This window comes from Magnolia sinica, chromosome 7 (assembly GCF_029962835.1).
Source record: "Magnolia sinica isolate HGM2019 chromosome 7, MsV1, whole genome shotgun sequence".
Taxonomy (NCBI): Eukaryota; Viridiplantae; Streptophyta; class Magnoliopsida; order Magnoliales; family Magnoliaceae; genus Magnolia; species Magnolia sinica.
The window spans coordinates 8,447,722-8,469,918 of record NC_080579.1 but is presented as its reverse complement, the minus strand read 5'-3'; the positions used below and the strand labels follow the sequence as shown (position 1 = coordinate 8,469,918).

At 39.6% G+C, this 22,197-nt stretch overlaps 1 protein-coding gene across 1 annotated transcript; it reads right to left on the bottom strand.

The window, feature by feature from the left end:
- Nucleotides 1-7,046: 7,046 nt before the first annotated feature.
- Nucleotides 7,047-21,840, bottom strand: LOC131251945 (geraniol 8-hydroxylase-like). Its single transcript, XM_058252929.1, has 2 exons — nt 20,918-21,840; nt 7,047-7,666 (listed from the first exon to the last, which is right to left on the bottom strand). Exons 1-2 carry the CDS (start codon nt 21,809-21,811, stop codon nt 7,061-7,063), a joined length of 1,500 nt encoding a protein of 499 aa, XP_058108912.1. The 5' UTR covers nt 21,812-21,840; the 3' UTR covers nt 7,047-7,060.
- Between the last annotated feature and the right edge of the window lie 357 nt (nt 21,841-22,197).

Here is a 22,197-nt window from a genome sequence, read left to right as displayed (position 1 = left end):
TACGTTAATATATGTTAATCTACACAATTATTTAAAAAAAAAAAAAAAAAAAAAAAAAAAACAAACAGAAGAAGAAGTTGGTGTTTCATCACCTTGCAATATGTGTCGCTATTTTTTTTTATAAAAAAATTATGTGTAGCTGATTTACAACTATCTAGACCGTTCAAATTGTGGGTCGTATGTGGATGGATGGTAAATATGGTCACTTATTTACATGGTCTTGATTGGCATACAGTTGTGCCATGTGTATGTTTGAACAGTCAACACCATTTATAAAGAGTTCATAATTACAAACACGGGAATCCTACTCGTTGCTTCTCTGTGCATGTGCCAGGGAGCGTGTCCAATGAAAAGTTCTATTAGGTCACCTTGACGTTGATGTGTACATATGTGACATCCATGCCGTTCATTATTTCTGCCCAATCGTGTTAGGACTTGTAATTCAACTCGATCTAATACCACGGTGAATCTGAGCTTTGCGGAATTCAACTGGATCTAATACCACGGTTAATCTCAGCTTTGCCGAATCACGTTCATTGAAAATCTCAGCTTTGCGGAATCACGTTTATTAATTAAAATAGAAACAATTAATCAACTAAAACAGAACTCGTTTTTCCAAAAAAAAAAAAAAACAGAACTATAAAATTTTATGTATATTTTTTTATTAGAAAAAAACTACGGTAGGAAGCAACAGAGATAGCTACTATAACAATAATAATAATAATAATAACCTTAGAGTTATACCGATTACCTTGTCTGATTAGAGAAGTAATCAGATCTCACCTTGCAATGCGCACCCTAGGAAAACCCGAACCCTTAAAAAATTTCTTTTCAAGCCCTTACAAGTATAGGAGTTCTCTCACCCTACAAATGCCATTGTGAACATTTGGGTGTTACATATCGTCCGTAGCTTTCTCCAATATGTGGTTGGCTGTGACCTTACTATAGATGATGAATCATAGAATCTAACTCCACCAAGGGCAGCAACAACGACTCGACCAGCGAAGGATTGATCATTCTTTTGAAGGACCTCTTTGGCCCTGATCGATGATGAAACGACGATCGTGGTTATGGAGCCAAGCTTAAGTGTCATTAGTGGGCCATATGTCTTAGCGAGCTGAGCAAAATGACTCGTTGGGTTTGCTGCTGAGTTTGAGGAGGTTTCCTACAATGGGAAGTGGGATGAGGCCTGGTGGGAGCTTGCCATTATAAGATGATCTCTTTCTTGCAAGTGAGAGAACACGAATGCATGACAACACTATCAAAGTCCATAGGAACACAGTGGAGTAATCCATATCTCTCTCTATCCATATCCACACAGTAGAGAATAAATAGAGATGGACCATAGAAAAGGGGAGTTGCATGATAGTCAGGTAGCGTACGGTTAGCTCAAGTTAAACAGGCGAATTGTAGAGCCCCATTATTGGTGAGCCATAGTCCAAATCAGATTGGTTGAACGATTTGACCTCTGATTGATAGACACCCTTTTTATCGAAATAAAGTCAATAGATATTTAAAATTTTAATCGTCAAATAAATGTCCACCTACCCTGTAATCATATTATTAAATGTGCATATCTAAAATTTTAGCTATCCGATGAATGTCCACCTCACTTGTAGTCAGAATATTGAATATGCGATGCATATTGATTGAGACCCATAATTTGGATAGTTTAATAAAAGCTACTTCTACGCCATGTATACAATTTGTAACTAATTTTTAATTGCAGGCATATCATCCATGATACTCATTTGGAGTATCAAAGTTCTCTCACGAAAAGAAAAGGACGATAACTTCTTGAAAGGGGTAGACTCGTTGATTTATAATTTGAAATTTTTTTTTTATTAAATTCGAATTTGAGAGAGAGATGATTGTTGCTGTTGTTTTCAACACTAGTTGTACGAGTGTGTCAGAATTGAAATTGCGGTTTCAATTCAAATCGAACAACAATGACCCTAAGCACCAAGATAAGCAGACACATGGTGTATGACCGAGATCTAAGGAGATTGGTCACCTATTCAGCCATTTGCTCAAAGTGTAAAATTGGATCAGGTGATATTTAAAGGGTAGGGTTCGTCACATGATGATGGGTTGCACCTTTGCCTTTTGTACAAAAGGACTTTTCGATATATATAAATAGAAATAAGAAATAGATTCTTATAGTTGGTCGCAAAAAACAACTATGGAACGCCTTTTTGATTAATGAACTGAATCCAGCGCACGAGCCTAAACTCCAATTACAGCTAAAAATTACTAGTTACTTGGTTATCGCTACTGATTATACTACAGAATATAAGACAGCAAGCTGAAAAGTAAAGATTACACTATGGAATATAATTCACTTGATGGAGAAAGTAAAGTATTGCACTATGGAATGTAATTTGACTGGTAAATTGATAGGATAATTGAAAGGTAGATTTGATTTATTTGGGTTGGTATGAGAACATTTTTATTCTTGCATTCATCTTCTATTTATAGCTTTGATCCGGCCATCTAGATCATTCTCATGTCCTAACAGTTATCATAATCGTTTGTCATTACTTGAACTCCTTTGCTTCTCCTCTCACCAAATGTCCTATAACCACTTTCACACGGTTGTTTATTCATCGGTCGCTTGAACAATATATGGCACCATCAGATACGCTCCGGCTCCTATTATCAAGAAATATTCTCCATACATATCTGTAAATTTTTGAATATACCATGCAGATCCGTGCAAATTATACGTAACTCTCCTTGATTGGTTCTCGCAAGGAGTGGCAATAATGAGGATAAACAATGATAACTTTATCTCTCCTTCAAATCTTTCTCTTCCCCAACGAGTTCTCCTTCTTAAGGAAGGAGACTTGAGAGAGAATCTTAATTATTAAGAAAGGCTTTGGAGAAAAGCTTTAATCGGTAGGTTCTATGAACCCTTTTTATTATTTTTTTAACGTATTTAAACTAATTTCATTGAATCTATGCAATGAATAGAGCTGGGCAGAATCCGACCTGATCCAGCGAATCTGACTCGATTTGAACCGAACCGAAGGCCTAGATCGGCCAGTGCGGATCGGGTAGGAGCACTCAGATCCGATCGTACATCGGATTGAGTTCAGATCGTGGTCAGTCCAGACCGATCCGATCCGAAATCCGATCCAAATAGATCCGATTCGACCCGATCCGGTCGGGTCCTATATATAAGTTTTTTATTTTTTTTACTTTTTACTACCCATCTCTCTACCCATCCTGAACCGAACGAACCCTAACCACTCTTTCTCTACCCAAATGAGGCGCCACACCCACCCATCTCTCCTCCTTTCTCTCCCAATTTCCCTACTCTCCTTCTTTCTCTCCTCCTTTCTCTCCTAGTTTACCACATCTCCTTTTTTATCTCCTCCTTTCTCTTCCTCTCTCCCTAGACTCAACTCAATCCGACTTGATTCGGTTTTCCAGACCGAGTCGGATTCGGTTTGGGTCAGGCCAGCAAGGATTCGGATCGGATCGACTCAGCCCTGCTGGACTCAGTCTCGGATTGGATCAAGTTCGGGTCAGGTTCTTGAAAAATCGGATGGAGTTGAGTTGGACCCAATCCGGTCTGACTCGACTCGATGCCCACCTCTAGCAATGAACGAGGTAGATTGGCCCCACATTCATCGCGTCAATATTATGTGAAATTTCTTTGTCGTAAAGAATGGTTTGAGAACATCTGGATGTATTAGGTTTTGATCTATACGGATCATGTAATCCATGAGACCGAAACATATTAGGGCCCCAATTTTCAAATCGATCTATCCATTTGATTAGCCACATCGATTGGATTTAATCATGCATGTTAAATTATACATTATATTCTATGTTGGATCATCGAACACATTGGATCCCATCTATACCATGTATATTAATTTTGGAATTAAACTACAACGACATCCAGAATATTGGATGGATCTGATCATCTGATGGGCCATGCTAATTAAAAGAAGAATTATTATAAAAATATATCATGAATTGAATATATCTCTTGGATGGTTCATATTTAAACGATCTATTAGCTAATTCCTAAATCAATTTTTTTGAAGTCAGTGGACTGTTTAAATCTAATCTATATGAGTGATCAATCCTTAAATTCAATGAAACAATGAAAAACTCAAAAATTATGACTCGAATCATTGAAACCGAGTCAAAATGCTTTCAATCGCCATTGTCTCCTCCTGCTCCACCTGAGTTTTGGATCTTCATAATTTTTGGGATCACGGCCTAAAATAAATATCCAAATATATGCACGGAATGAATGAAACACTTACATCATGGTGGGGCCCACAGATCTCCGTCCAGTGACCACCCCGCTACTGGCAGAGTCAGTAGGTAATCCGCGTCCTTCGTGGAGTTGTAGTCATAAAGAGGGTGTGGCTTGTGCCGAAGGATCGGTACGTGGGATGAAAGTACATTAGATCTATCCCGTCCATCAGGTGTACAGTTGTATTTTCAATATTGATTCTAAAAATCATTTCAATTCAAACTATTTTTGGGCCACACCATAAGGATCAGTGTAAAATCATTACTGAAACCTTTAACTTCACGTGGCATGGCCAATGTTAGTGTTGGAATGTCCTGCTTTTCGGGACGTAACTTCATCCTGCCAGGGTGCATCGGGTGAATAGATTGGATGGCATTTATAAACAATGGTAGACCCACCCAGTTTGGTCGATTCTAATGGTGTGTGTACCCATCTGAGTCTGATTTTTTAGCCTGCGTCCAAAAACAGGTGACACACCTGATGGACGGATTGGATCTCATCAACGGAAGCCATTTCATCCACGACACCTAAAGTGGCGCCACGCAATGTCTACCCAAGTCACGCAAGAGTTTTCGGAAATAATTCAGATGTCGGTGAGAAACACGTGAACGTTGGGTGTGGACAGCCGACAATTTTTTTTTCTAGCCGTCCATTTCTTCCTATACTAGATGCTAACCCCATGAATGAACTATCTTGATTTTTTAGGAAAAGTAACACTCACCGTTTAGACCACGAAAACACATGTGCCAAGAATGCACATGTGGTACATTTGTGGTCTTGGTATCGATTCCCTGGTGGGGTGGCTAACAGTGAAGTGTGAACTGACAGTAGGTGTACTGACAAGCTAACTAAAAAATAAAATAAAATAAAATAAAATAAAAATGTGGTACATTTGTGTAGGGCTGTTTGGATAGTAAGTTACTTAAAATAAGCTACTTCTGCCGTAGGTAACTTATCTTGATTTTTACTTATTAAGCTAAAGTGATTAATTAACTTTAAGTAAAAAAGTTACTTATAATTAACCATAAACCTAACTTACTTATTTCAAATAAGTTACTTATCTTTGCTGTAAGTAGAAAAAATAACTTATTTGGTGGTATTCAAATGTTCCCTTAGCGGACTTGAGATTTTATTAATTTTTAAGCTGGATCAAATTGGGCTGAGGCCCAACCATTTTTGGCTCAGACTTAGGCATTTTTATGCTAGGTTGTTGATGGGCTTGGCCCAAGCTCAGACCCTGGTCTTTACATGTCAGGCCCAGACTGGCCCATTGCTACCCCTAATCATGGTTATGAAATTAAGACTCCTCATGGAAATAGAGTTGACCATCGCCAATCAGTAAGGGTTTTCAGAGCCCAACACAGCATGTATCACTGCAGCTGCCCTCCACATGAAAAGTGGTTTAAGTATCACAACATCTACGCGCTCGACACTATGCTATAGGAATTATCTCAATGTAGATGAATTTGGACAGGGTATTGATTAACATAGGATGGATATGTGAATTTCCTTCATGAGTTAGGCACTTGCCACGCCTCTTCTCAGATCATTTGATCCTCTCGTCATCACCTTAAAGGAAAGCTAAAATAAAGCTCCCAAGCCCTTCAAATTTTGAACAATGTGGACCACCCATGAAGTATTTCTGCAACTTGTTAAGAGTAATTGGGAGATGGGGTGTGATGCCGTACCGATGCTTACTGTATATTTAAAAATGAGAAAAATTAAAGTTTTCTCTTTGGGACCCACTCGTGGTATGGACAAATGGCTAATGCCGGCTTGCTTCCCATAGATGCGAGTTCGATTCTCCTCTCCATGCTTTATCCGATGGACATGGTTTGTAAGTAGTTGCATACATCCAAAGGGAATAATCTCACTTTAAAAAAGAGCAGGGATACACTATCATCATCCAAAAAGAAAAAAGTCTACTATTTAAGACTAAAATAAGATAGTTTTGGGGATGTGCTCGGGAACTTGTTGAAAGTGGAGAATGGTCTTACTTTATCAAATTCTAGGGAAGGGTATGTTAATCTTGAAGAGGCCAAGTCAAAGGTAGTGTAAACTCTCCTTCAAGAGGAAATCTTCAGGAACCAATAATCCCATAATCAATGGCTAGCGCTGGGAGATCGAAACACAAAATCATTCCATGATTTGGTCCTAGAGAGAAGACGTAACATCCTCTATCAAGCTCATTAAATCAAACATAGGAACAACCTTAAATACCCAATCTGACATCGAAGAGGAGGCAATTAGATACTACAAATCGCTTTTTACCCCAGAAGGAAGCAGGGTTTAAGAAGAGGTTGTCAGGTGCATTCCATCAATCATGGCCATGCAAGACAATGAAAGCCTACTAAGGTACTCGGGACAGAGAGGATGTAAGGGAAAATTATGGAGTTTAAATTCGAATTTTACTGGCTATCATTCAGATAAATTCAAAGAAGAACCGATCCCAAAAAAATAAAAAATAAAAACTCATTGAATTGGATGCATTATATATAAAACCATGCATGGCGCATGGACTTTCTTAACTAACTTCCTATTACCTATCAGGCTTTACAATCATTGCCTGCAAGAAAGTATAGACTAAATCAATGGTGCACATTCAAATGAAAATATAATTTTATGGATGAGATGTCTAGAATCATACATACATAGCAGTTTTTGCACCAAGGGATATCCATGCTATAGCCCCAAGATTCTTGCTCCAAATTTCATAATGGATCAACTCACATATATATGAGGTGACAACTGGAAACTAAACAAGACATATTCATTTATGCAATGCTAGTCATCTAGTGTAGGGATAGCACGTAGAGGGGTTGCCAATTGCAGGGTTAAACCGAACTTAGAGCTCATGTCCATATCTTGAGGCATCATCCCATTGGGAAGTTTCCAGTCGAATGAATGGAGAAAAGATGCCAATAATAGGTGGACCATCCTAAATGCAAGTGGTAAGCCTAGGCAAATCCTCCGGCCTGATCCAAATGGTATGAGTTCGAAATCTTGACCTTTGAAGTCAATGTTACTGTCCAAGAACCTCTCGGGCAAGAAGGATGACGGTTCAGCCCAAACGTCGGGATCTCTTCCTATGGCCCACACATTCATTGTAATCCAAGTGTTCTTGGGTATGGAAAAACCATGGACTTCAACATCAGCTATGGCTCGGCGAGGAATTAGCGGAGCCGGTGGATGCAAACGCAAGGTCTCCTTCACGATGGCTTGTAAATATGGGAGACGGATGATGTCTGATTCTTCCACCTGTTGTCCCGAGCAAATGGTCTCCTTGAGTTCAAATCGAGCCTTTGCCATGGCATTTGGGTTGCGAATCAACTCTGCCATGGCCCATTCTACAGCGGTCGAGCTTGTGTCAGTTCCTGCGATAAATATATCCTGATGATTGAAAGTGCACGTCTTTATTAGTTTTGACGTGGACCGATGTTCTTTGGTGTGCAGAGTGGGTGATAAGGTAGTCAACTCATAAAGTTAAAAAGAAGAAGAAGAGGAGAAGAAAGAAAGAAATACATAAACGGATGAAGAAATCATATGGAAAAAACAATGAGCAAGAATTACAAGGTCCTAATGCATGGGAACACTTGGTGTGTTCATTTTTAATAAGTGGTGCTAAGTGCTCCTGCTGGAGTTACAAACCAAAACACAGCAACTGCCTGCGGCTGTTGGACTTCCAATGCACAGCAACAGTTCCCATGAAGTTGTTTTTGGAAGATGGAATGCATCTGTAAGTTTCTAGGAATACTTAATGTTGGAAGCTCCTAGTAGGGGCATTTTTGTCTTTTCACATTTCATTCAAAAGCCATAGCAAGAAAAAGCATCAAGTGAAGAAGCAAGCTTGCAGCAGTGCAGCAGCAAGACAGTTTAAGAAAACAAAATTTCTGTTTTTTTTGTCTCTCCTCCTTCTTACAAATCAGATTTTTCTGAGTTGTGCTAAGGATTTATAAAGCCAAGAAAAATCTATTATCTTGAAGCAAAGAAAAAAATCTAGCTTATACAGCCAACAAACTGGTATCAGAGCCTAGTTCTTCTTTCTAGAAGAAGTTTCTAGCATTTATTTATTTTTATTGTTTTTTCAGCCAATAAAAAATCTGTTAAAAAAAAAAAATCAGACTTCAGCATTTTTTTTCAGCCAAAAAAAAAAAAAATCTGTTTTAAAAAAAATCAGACTTTTAATCTATCCCTTTCTCTCTTCCTTCTCCAAAAATAAATAAATAAATAAATAAATAAAAATCAGCCATTTTTTTTCAAAAAAATCAGATTGTTTGGATCATCTTGAGGCCTAGTAAAGTCAATTTGTCTAACCCATAAAGCTTGTTGGTGTAAAGATGGCCACCACAATCCTACCGCAGGTTCCTAAGTTGTCACACCCTGATCCATAGTTCAAGTGGTAGACTGAGTGAAAGATACCTCGTTTCAACACTGAGGTCTTGGTATCGAATTCCCTAGTGGGGGTGGCTAACAGTGATGTGTGAACTGACAGTGGGGTGTACTAACAAGCTAACAAAAAAAAAGTTCCTAACTTGTCAAAGGACAACTATGAAAATTGGTGCATCCAAATGAAGGCGTTGTTCAGGTCGCAAGAACTATGAGAAATCGTCACCGATGGGTATGTAGAACATACTATGGAGGAAGAAGCCACCTTCACTAATGAGGAAAAGATCGCTCTCAATAATCAAAGGAAAAGAGACAACAAAGCCTTGCTCCTCATCTATTTGGATGAATTAAACTTTAAAAAGATTGTCGAAGCAACATCAAGCAAGCAAGCTTGGGATAACCTTAGTACCATCTTCAAAAGTGTTGATCGAGTGAAGTGGATTCTCCTTCAAACACTAAGAACCGAGTTCGAAGCGGTGCACATGAAGGAAGGTGAAAGTATCGCTAACTACTTCTCATGTCTACTTGTTATTATTAACAATTTAAAAAGAAATGGTGAAAAAAGTTGAAGACATACGTGTCATGGAAAAAGCACTGTGATCTCTCACAACCAAGTTTGAGCATGTGGTTGTCGTGATCGAAGAATCAAATGACTTGAAAAAACTGTCCATTGAAGAGTTGATGGGATTGTTGCAAGTGCATGAGCAATGAATGCAAAAAAATGTAAGAATGATGCTTGAACATGCCTTAGAGTTTAAGCCGACTTTAAATGAACAAAGAGGTGGCCATACATATCATGGGAGCCGTGGCACTAACAATCATGCAAGAGGAAGAATGCGTAGATATAATCCAAGTAATCCACAAAATCAACAAAAATTTACCAATTTCCATAGTAGAAGAAATGGTAGAGGCTGATCCGCACGTGGTCGCAGAAATATGAGAAATATCTAATGCCGGAATTGCAACAAATTCGGCCATTATGCCTCGAATTGTTGGAGCAAGCCGGTGGATCACAATGAATGATCCAACTATGTTGAAGCATCAAGTCATGACCAGGAAGACGCCACAGTGCTCCTTGCACAAGAGAAAGGTTATGATCGACCAAATGTAAGGTATCTCAACACAGGTGCAAGCAATCACATGTGCGAGAACAAAAGCCTATGTGAGAAACTCACAGAAGAAGTTCATGGTAATGTGACATTCGGTGACTCGTCAAAGACGCCGGCAAAAGGTAAAGGCAAAATCAAAATCTTTCAGAAGAATGTATTCTAAACTACTTCTTTAATGTGTACTACGTGCCTAACATGAATAGTAATATACTGAGTCTCGGACAACTCCTTGAAAAGGGGTATGTCATACACATGGAGAACTCCTCTCTTTCCATAAGAGATATGCATCGATGTTTGATTGTGAAAGTCTAGATAGCAAAGAATTGTATGTTTCCGCTTCATATAAACACAATGCTCGAGAAGTGTTTTTATGGAAAAACAAAGAATAATTTTTGGATGTGGCATCTTCGCTTTTGCCATCTAAATTTCAGTGGCCTGAAACTTCTATCATCATCAAGCACAGTGCATGGCTTGCCTACCATTAAAGCTTCAAAATAAGTGTGTGAGGCATGCACACTTGGGAAAAATAAAGGAACTCCTTTTCGAGTAGAGTATCCTGAAGAGCAAGAGAACCGTTGCAGTTGGTTCACTCTGACATCTGTGGACCATTGGACCCAATCTCTCTTGGAGGTAATGAATACTTTATTACCTTCATTGACGATTTCAGTAGAAAATTGTGGGTGTATGTAATGAAAGAGAAGTCTTCAGCTCTTACTATTTTTAAAAATTTTAAGGCCCTTGTTGAAAAAGAAAGTGGTCTTAAAATCAAAACTCTTAGATCTAACAGAGGTGGGGAGTACACCTTAAATGTTTTTCGAGAATATTGCGGGAAACAAAGCATTAAGCAACAACACACTGCAGTGTACACATCACAACAAAATGAAATAACAGAACGGAAGAATCGCACCATCCTTCACATGACGAGGATCATACTAAAGGAGAAAAGTCTGCTAAAGAATTTATGGGCAGAGGCAGTTGCATATACTGCCTATCTGCTCAATAGGTGTCCGACTAATATTGTTAGGTTCATGACACCACAGGAAGCATGGAGTGGATACAAGCCGAGCATGACACACTTTAAGATCTTTGGGTGTGTCGCCTACGCTCAAATTCCAGAGGTGAGAAGAAAAAAGCTTGATGATCGTGACAAGAAGTGCATCTTCATCGGGCTAAGTGAAGAATCGAATGCGTACAAGCTCTATAACCCACTAACTAATAAGGTAGTGGTAAGTAGAGATGTAGTGTTTTGTGAGGAAGAAGCTTGGAAGTGGAACCAGGAAAATTCGGCTAAAGCAAATCAGGTTGAGGCTGAAGAAAATGAAGAAGAGAGGCATGTGAATCAGGAACAGACACTTATATCACCCCCTTCAGATCGCAGAAGTCTAAGAGTATGTTCCATCTCCCCTAGAAGTACTTTATCAAATCAAAATTCAGTCAGCACATCTTTATCCAATTTTAATTCACCCTTGGCTCCTATCAAAATGAGAAGCCTTAACGAGATTTACATAGAAACTGAGGAAGTGAATTTTCTTTGCCTGTATGTGGACCATGAGCCTCTCACATTCGAGGAGGCCGTGAATGAAGAATGTTGGAGAAAAGCTATAGAAGAAGAGATTTATGCCATTGAGAAGAATCATATGTGGGAACTGATCTCACTCCCTAAAGGTTAGAAACCATTGGTATCAAATGGGTGTATAAAATCAAACGAAATGCCGATGGTAAGATCGAATGATATAAGGCATGGCTCGTAGTAAAGGGCTACAAACAGAAATACAGGGTAGACTATGAAGAAGTTTTCACCCTAGTTATTGTGAGGATGATTATCTCCCTTGCAGCTCATCACAGTTTAATGATCTACCAACTAGATGTGAAATCCGCATTCTTAAATAGAATACTCGAAGAAGAAGTCTATGTTGACCAGCCTGAAGGCTTTTTCATACAAGGGGAAGAACACAATGGGTATCGGCTGAAGAAAGCCCTATATGAGTTGAAGCTAGCCCCTCGTGCTTGGAATGCACGGATCAACGGCTATCTTCAAGAGAATGGTTTCGTCAAATGTCCGTATGAGCATGTCGTCTACATAAAGAAGAATGCACATGGCGATATGCTTATAACTTGTTTATATATTGATGTCTGTTGTTCACTAGAAATAATCAGGCGATGTTTAAAGAATTCATGTAAGCTATGTTCAATGAGTTTGAGATGACTGATGGAGGATTGATGTCCTTCTTCTTGGGCATCGAAGTGAAACAATAAGTTGGCAGCATATATATATCATAGAAGAAGTACGCAAAAGAACTTCTTAAGAAGTTTTGGATGATCGATTGTAAAGCCGTGAATACACCTATTGCAACAAGCCTAAAGCTTACAAAAGATGGCGAAGGAAGAAATCTTAACTCAACTTTATTCAAGAGCTTAATCGAAAGCTTAAGGTATCTCACAATCACTAGGCCAGATATAGTCTATAGTATTGAGCTTCTAAGCCGGTATATGGAAGCGCTAAAAGAGTCACACTAGCTAGTTGCGAAAAGAATTCTAAGGTATATCAAAGAGACTATTGAATTCGGTCTCTTTTATCAGTATGATGATGAAGCAATTCTATATAGATATTCTGATGATGATTAGGGTGGTGACCAAGATGAAAGAAAGACTATCACAGGCTATGCTTTCTATCTTGGATCAACAACATTCACATGGAACTCAAAGACGCAAAGTACGGTAGCACTATCCACATGTGAAGCCGAGTATGTAGCAGCTTTGTCCACTATATGTGAGGCGATATGGCTAAGAAATATGCTAAAAGAGCTGAAGCATTTGCAGGAAAAATGCACTGTCATATACGTGGACAACGACAGGGTGGAAGTCCGGGCTCTTCACGATGGGGTGGAGTTGTGCGTCCTTCACGGTCTCTCGAATGTCCCCATTGAATCAGACTCTAGATGGATTGTTGATTGTATTCTTGGGAAGTCCTCTATTGCTTGAAAATGGAAATATTAAACGGAAAGAATCAAGAAGCTCCTTCTCAGGGAATCATTTTCCCTTGCCCTCATCCTTAGAGAGGTCAACGGTTCGGCTGGCTGCTTGGCTAAGCAGAGTAGTGCATCCCAAGACACCCAGCATTACTCGGTCCCTACTGATCTCCCAGCTCTAGCTATAGGTTCTTATTTTCTAGATAAAACAGGGCTGGGCTCAATTAGGAAGCTAAAAAAATCTGCTATGTACAGGATATGATAAGTGGGCTAACCTTTTGTCACTGGTCTTCACCCGAATTTCCTCTTTGTAAATTTTACCTCATCAATGAAATATAGTGTTTCTAAAAAAAATTTATATATATATATATATATATACATACATGCATGTGGACAACAAGTTAGCAATTGAGCTTCCCAAAAACCCAGTGTAACATGAAAGGAGCAAGCACATTGATACAAGGTATCATTTCCTGAGAGATCAAGTGAAGCAGAAATTAGTGAAGCTAGAATACTGTCATACCACTGAACAAGTGGCGGACATCTTCGCCAAAGTATTGCTGATTGATACATTCAAGAAATTTAGATCGATGCTTGAAGGGGAGTTTTAGAGTTGCAAACTAAAACACAGCAATTGCCTATGGCTGTTGGACTTCCAATACACAACAACACTTCCCATGAAGTTGTTTTTGGAAGATGGAAAGCATCTGTAAGTTTCTAGGAATACTTAATGTCGAAGGCTCCTAGTAGGGGCATTTTTGTCTTTTCACATTTTTTCAAAAGCCTATAAATAGGCACATTGTGTATATGGTTGTAGCAAGAAAAATCATTAAGTGAATAAGCAAGTTTGCAGCATTGTAGCAGCAGCAAAACAGTTTAAGAAAATAAATTTTTTATTTTTTTTCTCTTTCCCTTCCTACAAAATCAGATTTTTCCGAGTTATGCAGAGGCTTTGTAAAGTCAAGAAAAATATGTTATCTTGAAGCAAAGAAAAAAATCTGGCTTATACAGCCATCAGCTCCGTAGTAGTCTAGCTAACTGTTGATATGATGACTTTTGTGATTCCATTCATCTAATTAGTAAATAATTTCTGCTTGTTTTTTTTTTTTTTTTCTAAATACCTATATTGAGTTTTTCCTTAAACATTTCTTTTGGTTTTCTAATGTGGAAAAGTTTTATGTACCATTCATCCCTGATGGGCTCCTTCAATATCGAAATGCTAGATACCTACGCCACAAGCCCCACCTGTATGGTACATTGGAGTAGGGTCGGAATTTGAAGTCTGCGATCATCTCTTCTTGAAGAGAGGGAGACGGATTGGCTACTCCCCCTGACACCAGCCCCGTGGCTGATGGTCGGTGCTCTGTGGGCCCCACCATGATGTACGTGTTTCATCCATTCCGTTCATCCATTTTTACAGATCATTTTATGTTTTGGTACAAAAAATTATAGGGATAAAAATCTTATCTGGGCCACACCAAAGGAAAAAAAAAATGAATGGATATTCACCATTAAAATCCTCCTAAGGCCCACTTTACTGTTTATTTTAAATCCAATCTGTTTATTTGGTCATAAAGACCCAGTTGAAGAGAACAAATAAATATCAGATTGATCCAAGACTTTAATCTCCCCCAAAACGTTTTTAATGGTCAAAATTCATTCAGCACTGTTTCCTGTCATGTGGTCCATTTGAGATTGAGATATACTTTATTTTTATTCTCATATCATAAAATGATATATAAAAATAGATGGACGGCATGGATGACACACATACACCATGGTGGGCCCCAGAGAGCACCGACCACCAGCCAATGGCTGCTGTCAGGGGGAGTAGCCAATCCTTTCCCTGAAGAGAGTGTCATAGCTTTTTCTTTTTCTCAAATTTCCATGTACATGTGCAGTGGCTTTTCCTTTCTTTATTGCACATCTCCCCTGACATAAACTCCTTACCCTTTTATTTTTCTCAAATTCCCTTGTGCATGTGCAGTGACTTTTTCCTTCTTTATTGCACATCTCCCCTGTCATACACCCCTTGCCCTATTTTTATTTTTTTTTAATGATTCCTGAGTTTATGCTCTGCATCTTTCTAAATGTTTGGATTCTAGTGTATAAAGAATTAAGAGTTATTTAATCCTTTTTTATTTGTAATTATATCATGTTACTATATATTCAAGTTCTTATTGAGTTTGACGCATTACAGTCTCTCAATAACACCTTGAATAGAGTTCTAGACCTCTAATCAACTTCATGTGTTGCTCACAACCAATTAGCTAATAAGATTACCTAGAACTCCAAAAATCTCTAAATATTCATAAAATCTTGTAAAGACCACACATGAGTGTGAGTAGATAATGGTACTTAACCGGTTCCTTCTTTGTCACCTATGTCCTTACCCTACAACCAAACACCACGTGAACATGTTGTAACATCCTCTTAACCAAAATGCATAATGCTGAAGAGAGGAAAGGATCTTTTTAAAATACTCTTGGGAACAGATTCAGTGGAGACAGGATGGGCCTTGGAGGATTCGATGCAAATTAGCTACTGAGATGTTCAGTAGCAAAATTCTTTTTTTTTTTTTTTTTTGAATTGTATTTCAGAATGAAAATTTTTTACAACCATCTACACATTCGGGCCGGACCTCCTCAACAAAAAAGGGGGCCAGCCCATCGTAATGGCCTCCACCAGACCAACAAGAAAAGAAATTTCTACAAGCTTCCCCTAACCGAGCCTAGGCCTATCTGGTCCAAAACTAATTCCCCTCTAATAAGGGGCACAAGATCTAAGGCGACTGTGAAGATCCTATCAATTTGAGTGGTGCTGCCGATACGAGCCAGCCCGTCTGCCACTTTATTGGCCTCTCAAAGAATGTGCTTCATCGCGACGTTGATCCTAGCCCGGATCTTATCGAAACTCTTTTTTCCAGTAATAGGCGATTCACGGGGCTTGACCCTCCAAGGAAAATAAGGTCACCACTGCCTAGGAGTCGCTATCTACTTTGACCCTATCAAACCCTCCCTCTCTCTCTCTCTCTCTCTCTCTCTCTCTCTCTCTCTCTCTCTCTCTCTCTCTCTATATATATATATATATATCTATATATATATATATATATTGTATCCATACCATCCATCCATTTGGAGAGATCATTTTAGGGCATGAGACAAAGAATGAAGCGGATCCAGTTAGAGGTCAAGCATGAAATATTCTGGAAACAGAAGTCTAGGATAAGCTGGCTAGGAGAGGGTGATAAAAGCACAAAATTCTTCCATGCGGTAACTACGGAGAGGCAGCGAAGAGCGTTGATAAAGAGGATAGAGCTCGAATCAGGAGAGATAGTAACCGATCTGGAGGACATAAAACAGGATGCAGTGCGGCACTTCCAGACGTTGTTTTTATGAAGCTCAGGAGAGATAGTTACAGTCTTGTTGGACTCGGTTCCCCCTTCAGTGACGCAAGATATGAATGATATGCTCTTTCCATTCTTGAGGTTCATCAGGAAGTACAGTCCATTCCGGCCAACAGTGCACCTGGCCCTGACGGTTTTTCGGGGATCTTTTTCTCGTCTTGCTGGCATATTATTGGACAAGATATTCACAAGGCCGTCTCCTATTTCTTCCAGGGAGGAAAAATTCCTCGTGCCATTTCTTCCACTTTGATTTGTCTGATCCCCAAAGGGGTTGCTCCTAAGAGATGGTTAGATTATCACCCCATTAGTCTCTGTAATTGTATATACAAAGTTTTCTCAAAGATCATTGCAGTCAGGCTCAATCAAGTTCTTCCTCACCTGATTTCCCCAGAGCAGGGAGCATTTATAAAGGGCAAGTCGATATCAAAAAACATAGCACTCTCGTAGGAATTGTTCAGGGATATTAATAGGAAGAATAGAAGAGGGAATGTAGCCCTGAAGCTGGACATGGAGAAAGCGTATGATAAGGTGGATTGGGCTTTTCTTAAGCAAGTTCTAATTTACTTTGGGTTCTCCTCTAAGTGGATTGGGATTGTTGAGAACTGTTGGGACAACAGTTGGATGTCCGTGCTGGTCAACGATGAAGCTGCAGATTTTTTAAGCCCTCAAGAGGACTGAGGCAAGGGGATCCACTCTCTTCAAGCCTTTTTATTATTTGTGCGGATGTCCTAAGTAGAGGTCTTAATCAGTTAGTATCACAAGGAATCTGTTTACCGTACAACGTCAGGAGAAGCTGTCCTACTGTTTCCCACCTCCTCGATGCATACGACACCTTGCTTTTTCTTAATGGAGGCATTACCTCACTGAGAAAAATCATGGCATTAATGGAAGATTACCGGAGAGCATCTGGTCAAAGCATAAACCGCACAAAAAGCTCCTTCTACTGCTCTGACAAGATATCGGCATCCAGAATCAGGTCCATCTCAAACCCTTTAGGTATTAATCAGGTCCATCTCAATATTTTTGGGCATGTCCAAGTGGCCCACAAGGCCTCCTAGCCTAGGCCTCCTTAGATGTTTATTGTGCCTGCTCCCTTGATTGTTCTATTGTATAGCATATGATAGGCGGGCCGCTCCTTTTTGTATTGTCACCCAGCCCGAAATAGTTCAGGTTGTATTTGTTTGGGTTATATATGGATAGCATCGGTCCACAGGTTTGGGCCGTTCTTTTAAAAAAAATAAAAAAAATCTTGGGGTCCCGCTGACAGTGGGCAGGCTGAAAGTAAGCGCTTTTCAACCCCTAATAGAAAAAGTTGAAGGCCGCATCAGGGGTTGGAAAAATAGGTTCTTGTCTCAAGCTGGGAGAGCGGTTCTCATCAAGCATGTGTTGGGGAGCATCCCCATTCATTCCATGGCAGCTACCTCTCTTCCAAAGAGGGTAATCACAAAGCTAGAGAGTCGGTTCTCTTCCTTTTTCTAGGGTTGGAGTCATGGTAAAAGGACGTTGCATTGGAGGAGTTGGAAATCCATATATAGCCAAGCCGAAGGAGGAAGGTGGGCTCGAAATTCAGAAATTATCGAAAGTTATGCATGCGTTTCATATCAAAATGGCTTGGATTTTGAAATTTCAGAGGGAATCTAGCTTATGGGCCTCGTTCATGGCTGCAAAGTATGGCTTGAGGCAGGAATTATCGACCTCGGAAATCAACAATGAATATGGATCTCCAACCTAGAAGAGGATGAGGAATCTCCTGCTGTTTTTAAATGAAAAGGTACAATGGAGTATAGGTAAGGGAGAATGCAGGTGTTGGCAAGAGAATTGGACAGGTCTTGGGCCCCTTCAAAACTACGTAACAAGAGACATTCCAGCTCAGATAAGGACGTTGAAGGTGAATCATATTTTAGGCTCGGTTGGCCCTCTCCCTCCAACAGTGGTCTTTTTAATGCTTCCTCAACAGATTGTTGAAAGTATTTTTCAAGGGGGTTACTGCTTATTAGAGGGCCCTGACTCTCCTGTGTGGCTGTTCAGTCCATCAGGAAAATTTACAGTCAAATCAACGTGGGAAGCAACCAGACCGTAGTCAACCAGTAAAGATTGGGCGAGGTGGGTTTGGCATGGGAAGTTGCCACTAAAAATTTTTCTTTTTGTGTGGAAACTCCTTAATAATTCAGTTCTGGTGGAAATGGCTATTCAATCTAGGGGCAATCAGTTAGCATCGAAATGCGTCTGTTGCAGAGTCGGATCGGATCAGGGCCCAGCCACTGAGTCTCTGTCTCACCTTTTTCTGGATGGCGAGTTAGCTATTTCAGTGTGGGACCATTTTGGGAGGTCTTTCGGTATCAATATTTTGCAGGCCTCCATAGTAGAAGCTAGGTTTACGCTATGGAGGAGGGCTTATTCACTCAATAATGCATGCCACACCAACCTGCAATTAGTTCTAGCCTTCATCTGGTGGGAATTGTGGAAAGCAAGAAACATGTCGGTTTTCAAGAGCAAACCCCCTGTAGCGGGTCCAGTGATAGCTCGTGTCTCCTAATGGTTATCCAGAATGGGAAACAAAGAAGTGGGAAATCGGTCAGGTTCTGTCTTTATCAGTCTTCTTGAGTGAGCAGTTGGCCCAAGCGAAGCGAGGAAGGGTTGTCACTCTATAGTTACCTGGCATAGACTACCTATGGGATGGGTCAAAGTGAATGTAAATGGCTCTTTTAGAGGTAACTCGGGCCTGGCAGGGGGCGGTAGTGTCTGTAGAAATGACAAAGGTCAATTCATATTCGCTTTCTCTCTCGGATATGGGGTACTGTCTAACATTGGGGCTGAGGTGCGCACGGCTCACACGGCCTAACAATGTATATAGAGAAAGGCTTTTCTAAGGTGGTAGTAGAATCGGATTCAGAATTGGTGATCAAGGTGTTTAAAGAGAATTTCATCCTTGGGTGGAAATGGAAAGGCTGGACGGCAAGGACGAAGAAGCTTCGCCTTTTTGGACAGATAGAGTTTCAGCACATCTTCAGAGAAGGCAACGCCTCGGCCGATGCGCTAGCCTGTGATGGGAGTATGTCCCAAGCTTGGTTTTCCAGCAGTTCTTGGACCGAGCTTCCCGAGTAGGTGCGTGGTCTTATTTTTTTAGACAGGGTGGGTCTAGGAAACATTAGGGAGAGGTAGTGTTTTTCAGGTTCCTTTTAATTGTGTGCCTGATTTTATTGGTTTTCAGATCCGTATGGACAGGAAGTTGTTACGATAGGTCCTCTTCAGGTCCTTTTTTCCTGAGAAGACCCGAAATTGTAAGTTTTGTTCAGAATGAAATATACGATTACCAGTTTTTTTTTTATAAAGAAAATCCAAAGCTCGAGTGGACCCCACCAGAGAAAGCAGTAGGGAGAGTGATGCCCACCATTGAAAACTTCCTAGGGTCCACCATAATGTTTATTTGAGATCCAATCTCATAAGTTAACACAGACATGAAAGAAGGGAAAACAAAAATATCTAAGCGCTGAGATGTTAGCATGACTTCTTTCTTTCTTTCTTTCATTTTTTTTTTTTCTTTTCCTTTTTTCAAGCATGACTGCTCAGATGTCTAATGTTCCAAGACACCACATTCGTTTTTTAACAATAGCAAAAGAATACCCTCGGAAAACTGCTGCTTTTTAAGCCTCTACATATGTAGTTATTATTATTTATTTATTTTTATTTATTTTTAAAGGATTTCAACGCAGGAAACACTGCCAACAAACACACATAGGCGCATCGTTAAATTGCCATCTCAATGGGTAGCAAGCTCTTCCTAGAAAGTAGATTTTTCTTTCTTTCTTTCTTTTTTTCTTTTTTTTTTTTCTTTTTTTTCCTTTTTTTCTTTTGTCCAATGAATATTCTCCTATCCATCTTATAGAGCTTATTTAATTTGTTTGTAATGTCTAAACAAGGACGCCCTGTTGTAAAATAATATCAATTTCATTATAGAAGGATTTAATAATATAGCTATAAATATCAATTAATCAATTTCACAAAATGGTTTGAAATTAACTATTTTACAAAATAATATAGCTATAAATATCATAGTTGGCTCCAGACTCAGTCATTCACATGGTCAAGTGGACCTGGTGAGTCCTGAGTTGACCAGGCGAGTTCATAAACTACTTAAATTAATTACTATTTTTTAATCTTTTTTTAAGTGTTTGTTCTCTGGGGAGGACATGTTTCCATTTCTTGTGCTCTAAGGATGACAACTGACTGCAATACGCTCTTCCAAAATCTTAGTTTTGGTATATAACTCTGTCCTATTAACGTATCACCAAACATAGAAACAAATGGGGTGTATGAAGTAGGTGTAATGATTTTCCTTCAAAATTCAACTTTGTACTATCACAGTGCCCTAGCAGCAATGTTTGCAAACTATGATAAATATCATAGAATTTTTTACAATCCAATTAAAAAACTTAATTGGGAGTTCTAATCATGTGGATTGCCTAGGTCTAATCCTCCATAACTTGCAACTTACCACAACTTGACTCACCTGAGTTGACTCCACTCCACCAGATTTCACAAAAGCTCAAGAAAATTTTGATTTGGTCACAACTCCATCAAAACTCAAGTTGTCAAAACTCGAAATTATATTATTTATACTTTTTAAATACCAACTAATGCTGAAAAAAAAAAAAATTTCTTATATAAAATTGTATGATCTTTTGAGAAACTTACCCAGGTTTATACAAGTTTGCGTTTTTAAAATATGGTTCAAGCCAAAAAATCATATGTGAAGGAAGTAAGATGGTACCATAAGTATCGGCATGATATCTTGACGGCTAAGTTCAAAGCCATTCTCATCTTTTTCATTGAGAAGCACATCGAGGAAATCATTTCTTCTAGGTGAATTGGACGATGTTGATGTAGACAACATCCTTTCATCAATCAGTCGATCAAAAATTGCATACAACTTCTTGAGATTAGCGGCGATTCGACGCCTGATGCCTTGTGGGTCAATTGGCCTCAGAACTGGAAAATAGTCCACGAGGTTGGGCCTACCACTCTCTTTCAAATGTTCCCACACCAGATCCTTAAAGTCTTGTGCTGATTTGGAGTTGGGATCGACCAAATCGACAGAGAATACTGTGTTGGAAGTCAAGTTGAGGGTGGTAGTGAAGGTGGCTTGGCCAATATCAACTGCTCTTCCTGCTAGCCTATACTCGTGTATGTGAGCGATAAGATCTTGCACTTTCTTGTGTCGAAGGCCTTGGTTGGCAGCGAGTCTTGCTGTGGTGAACATTTCTGTGTTACATATCATTCGTATCTTTCGCCAACGTGTGGTTGGTTGTGACCACACAATTGATGACTCATAGTAGTTAAGTGCGCGAACGGCATCAATAACTCTTCGACCAGAGAAAGATTGATCATTCTTTTGGAGGACCTCTTTGGCCATGATTGATGATGAAACGACGATCATGGTTGTGGAGCCCAGCTTAAGTGTCATTAGTGGGCCATACGTTTTGGCAAACTGAGCAAGTGACTCGTTAGGTTTGTTGCCGATTTTGAAGAGGCTTCCTACAATGGGAAGTAGGATGGGACCTGGTGGGAGCTTGCCATTGGAAAGTCCTCTTTTTCTTGCAAGAAAGAGAAGATGGATGCATGCCCACACCATCAATGTCCACAGCAACATAATTGAGTAATCCATCTCTCTCTCTCTCTCTCTCTCTCTCTCTCTCTCTCAACTCTTATAGAGAAGATGCACATGGTTACGTGATACTGTGGCAGCGTATCACACTTGATACGCAAGCACCCAGAAATTGTACATGTGGAATAGACTAAGTCAAGTTTAACCAGCAAGTTGAGGAACCTAACTGTTGCTAGGTCACCGAAAGTCAGATTGATTAAAAAAATCTTCCAAGCAATTAAGAGCATCTGACATCCAACCTCTCGAATAGGTTGGCCGAACAATGAGGATCGCCTAGTTAAAAAAATTAGCCCCGTCTACTCATTGGGCCGACCACAACATAGGAAACAATTTCTAGCCATAACAAAGTGTAAATTACAAGCGTGGTTCACTTGAAAAGTAGATGT

Bases quoted from the DNA above. Each gene is read 5' to 3' on its own strand.
- LOC131251945 (XM_058252929.1), bottom strand. From the start codon at position 21,811: ATGGATTACTCAATTATGTTGCTGTGGACATTGATGGTGTGGGCATGC. The intron at 7,667-20,917 runs GTACCATCTTAC...TTCAATCATCAG, and splicing joins ATATCATGCCGATACTTATG to GATATATTTATCGCAGGAAC.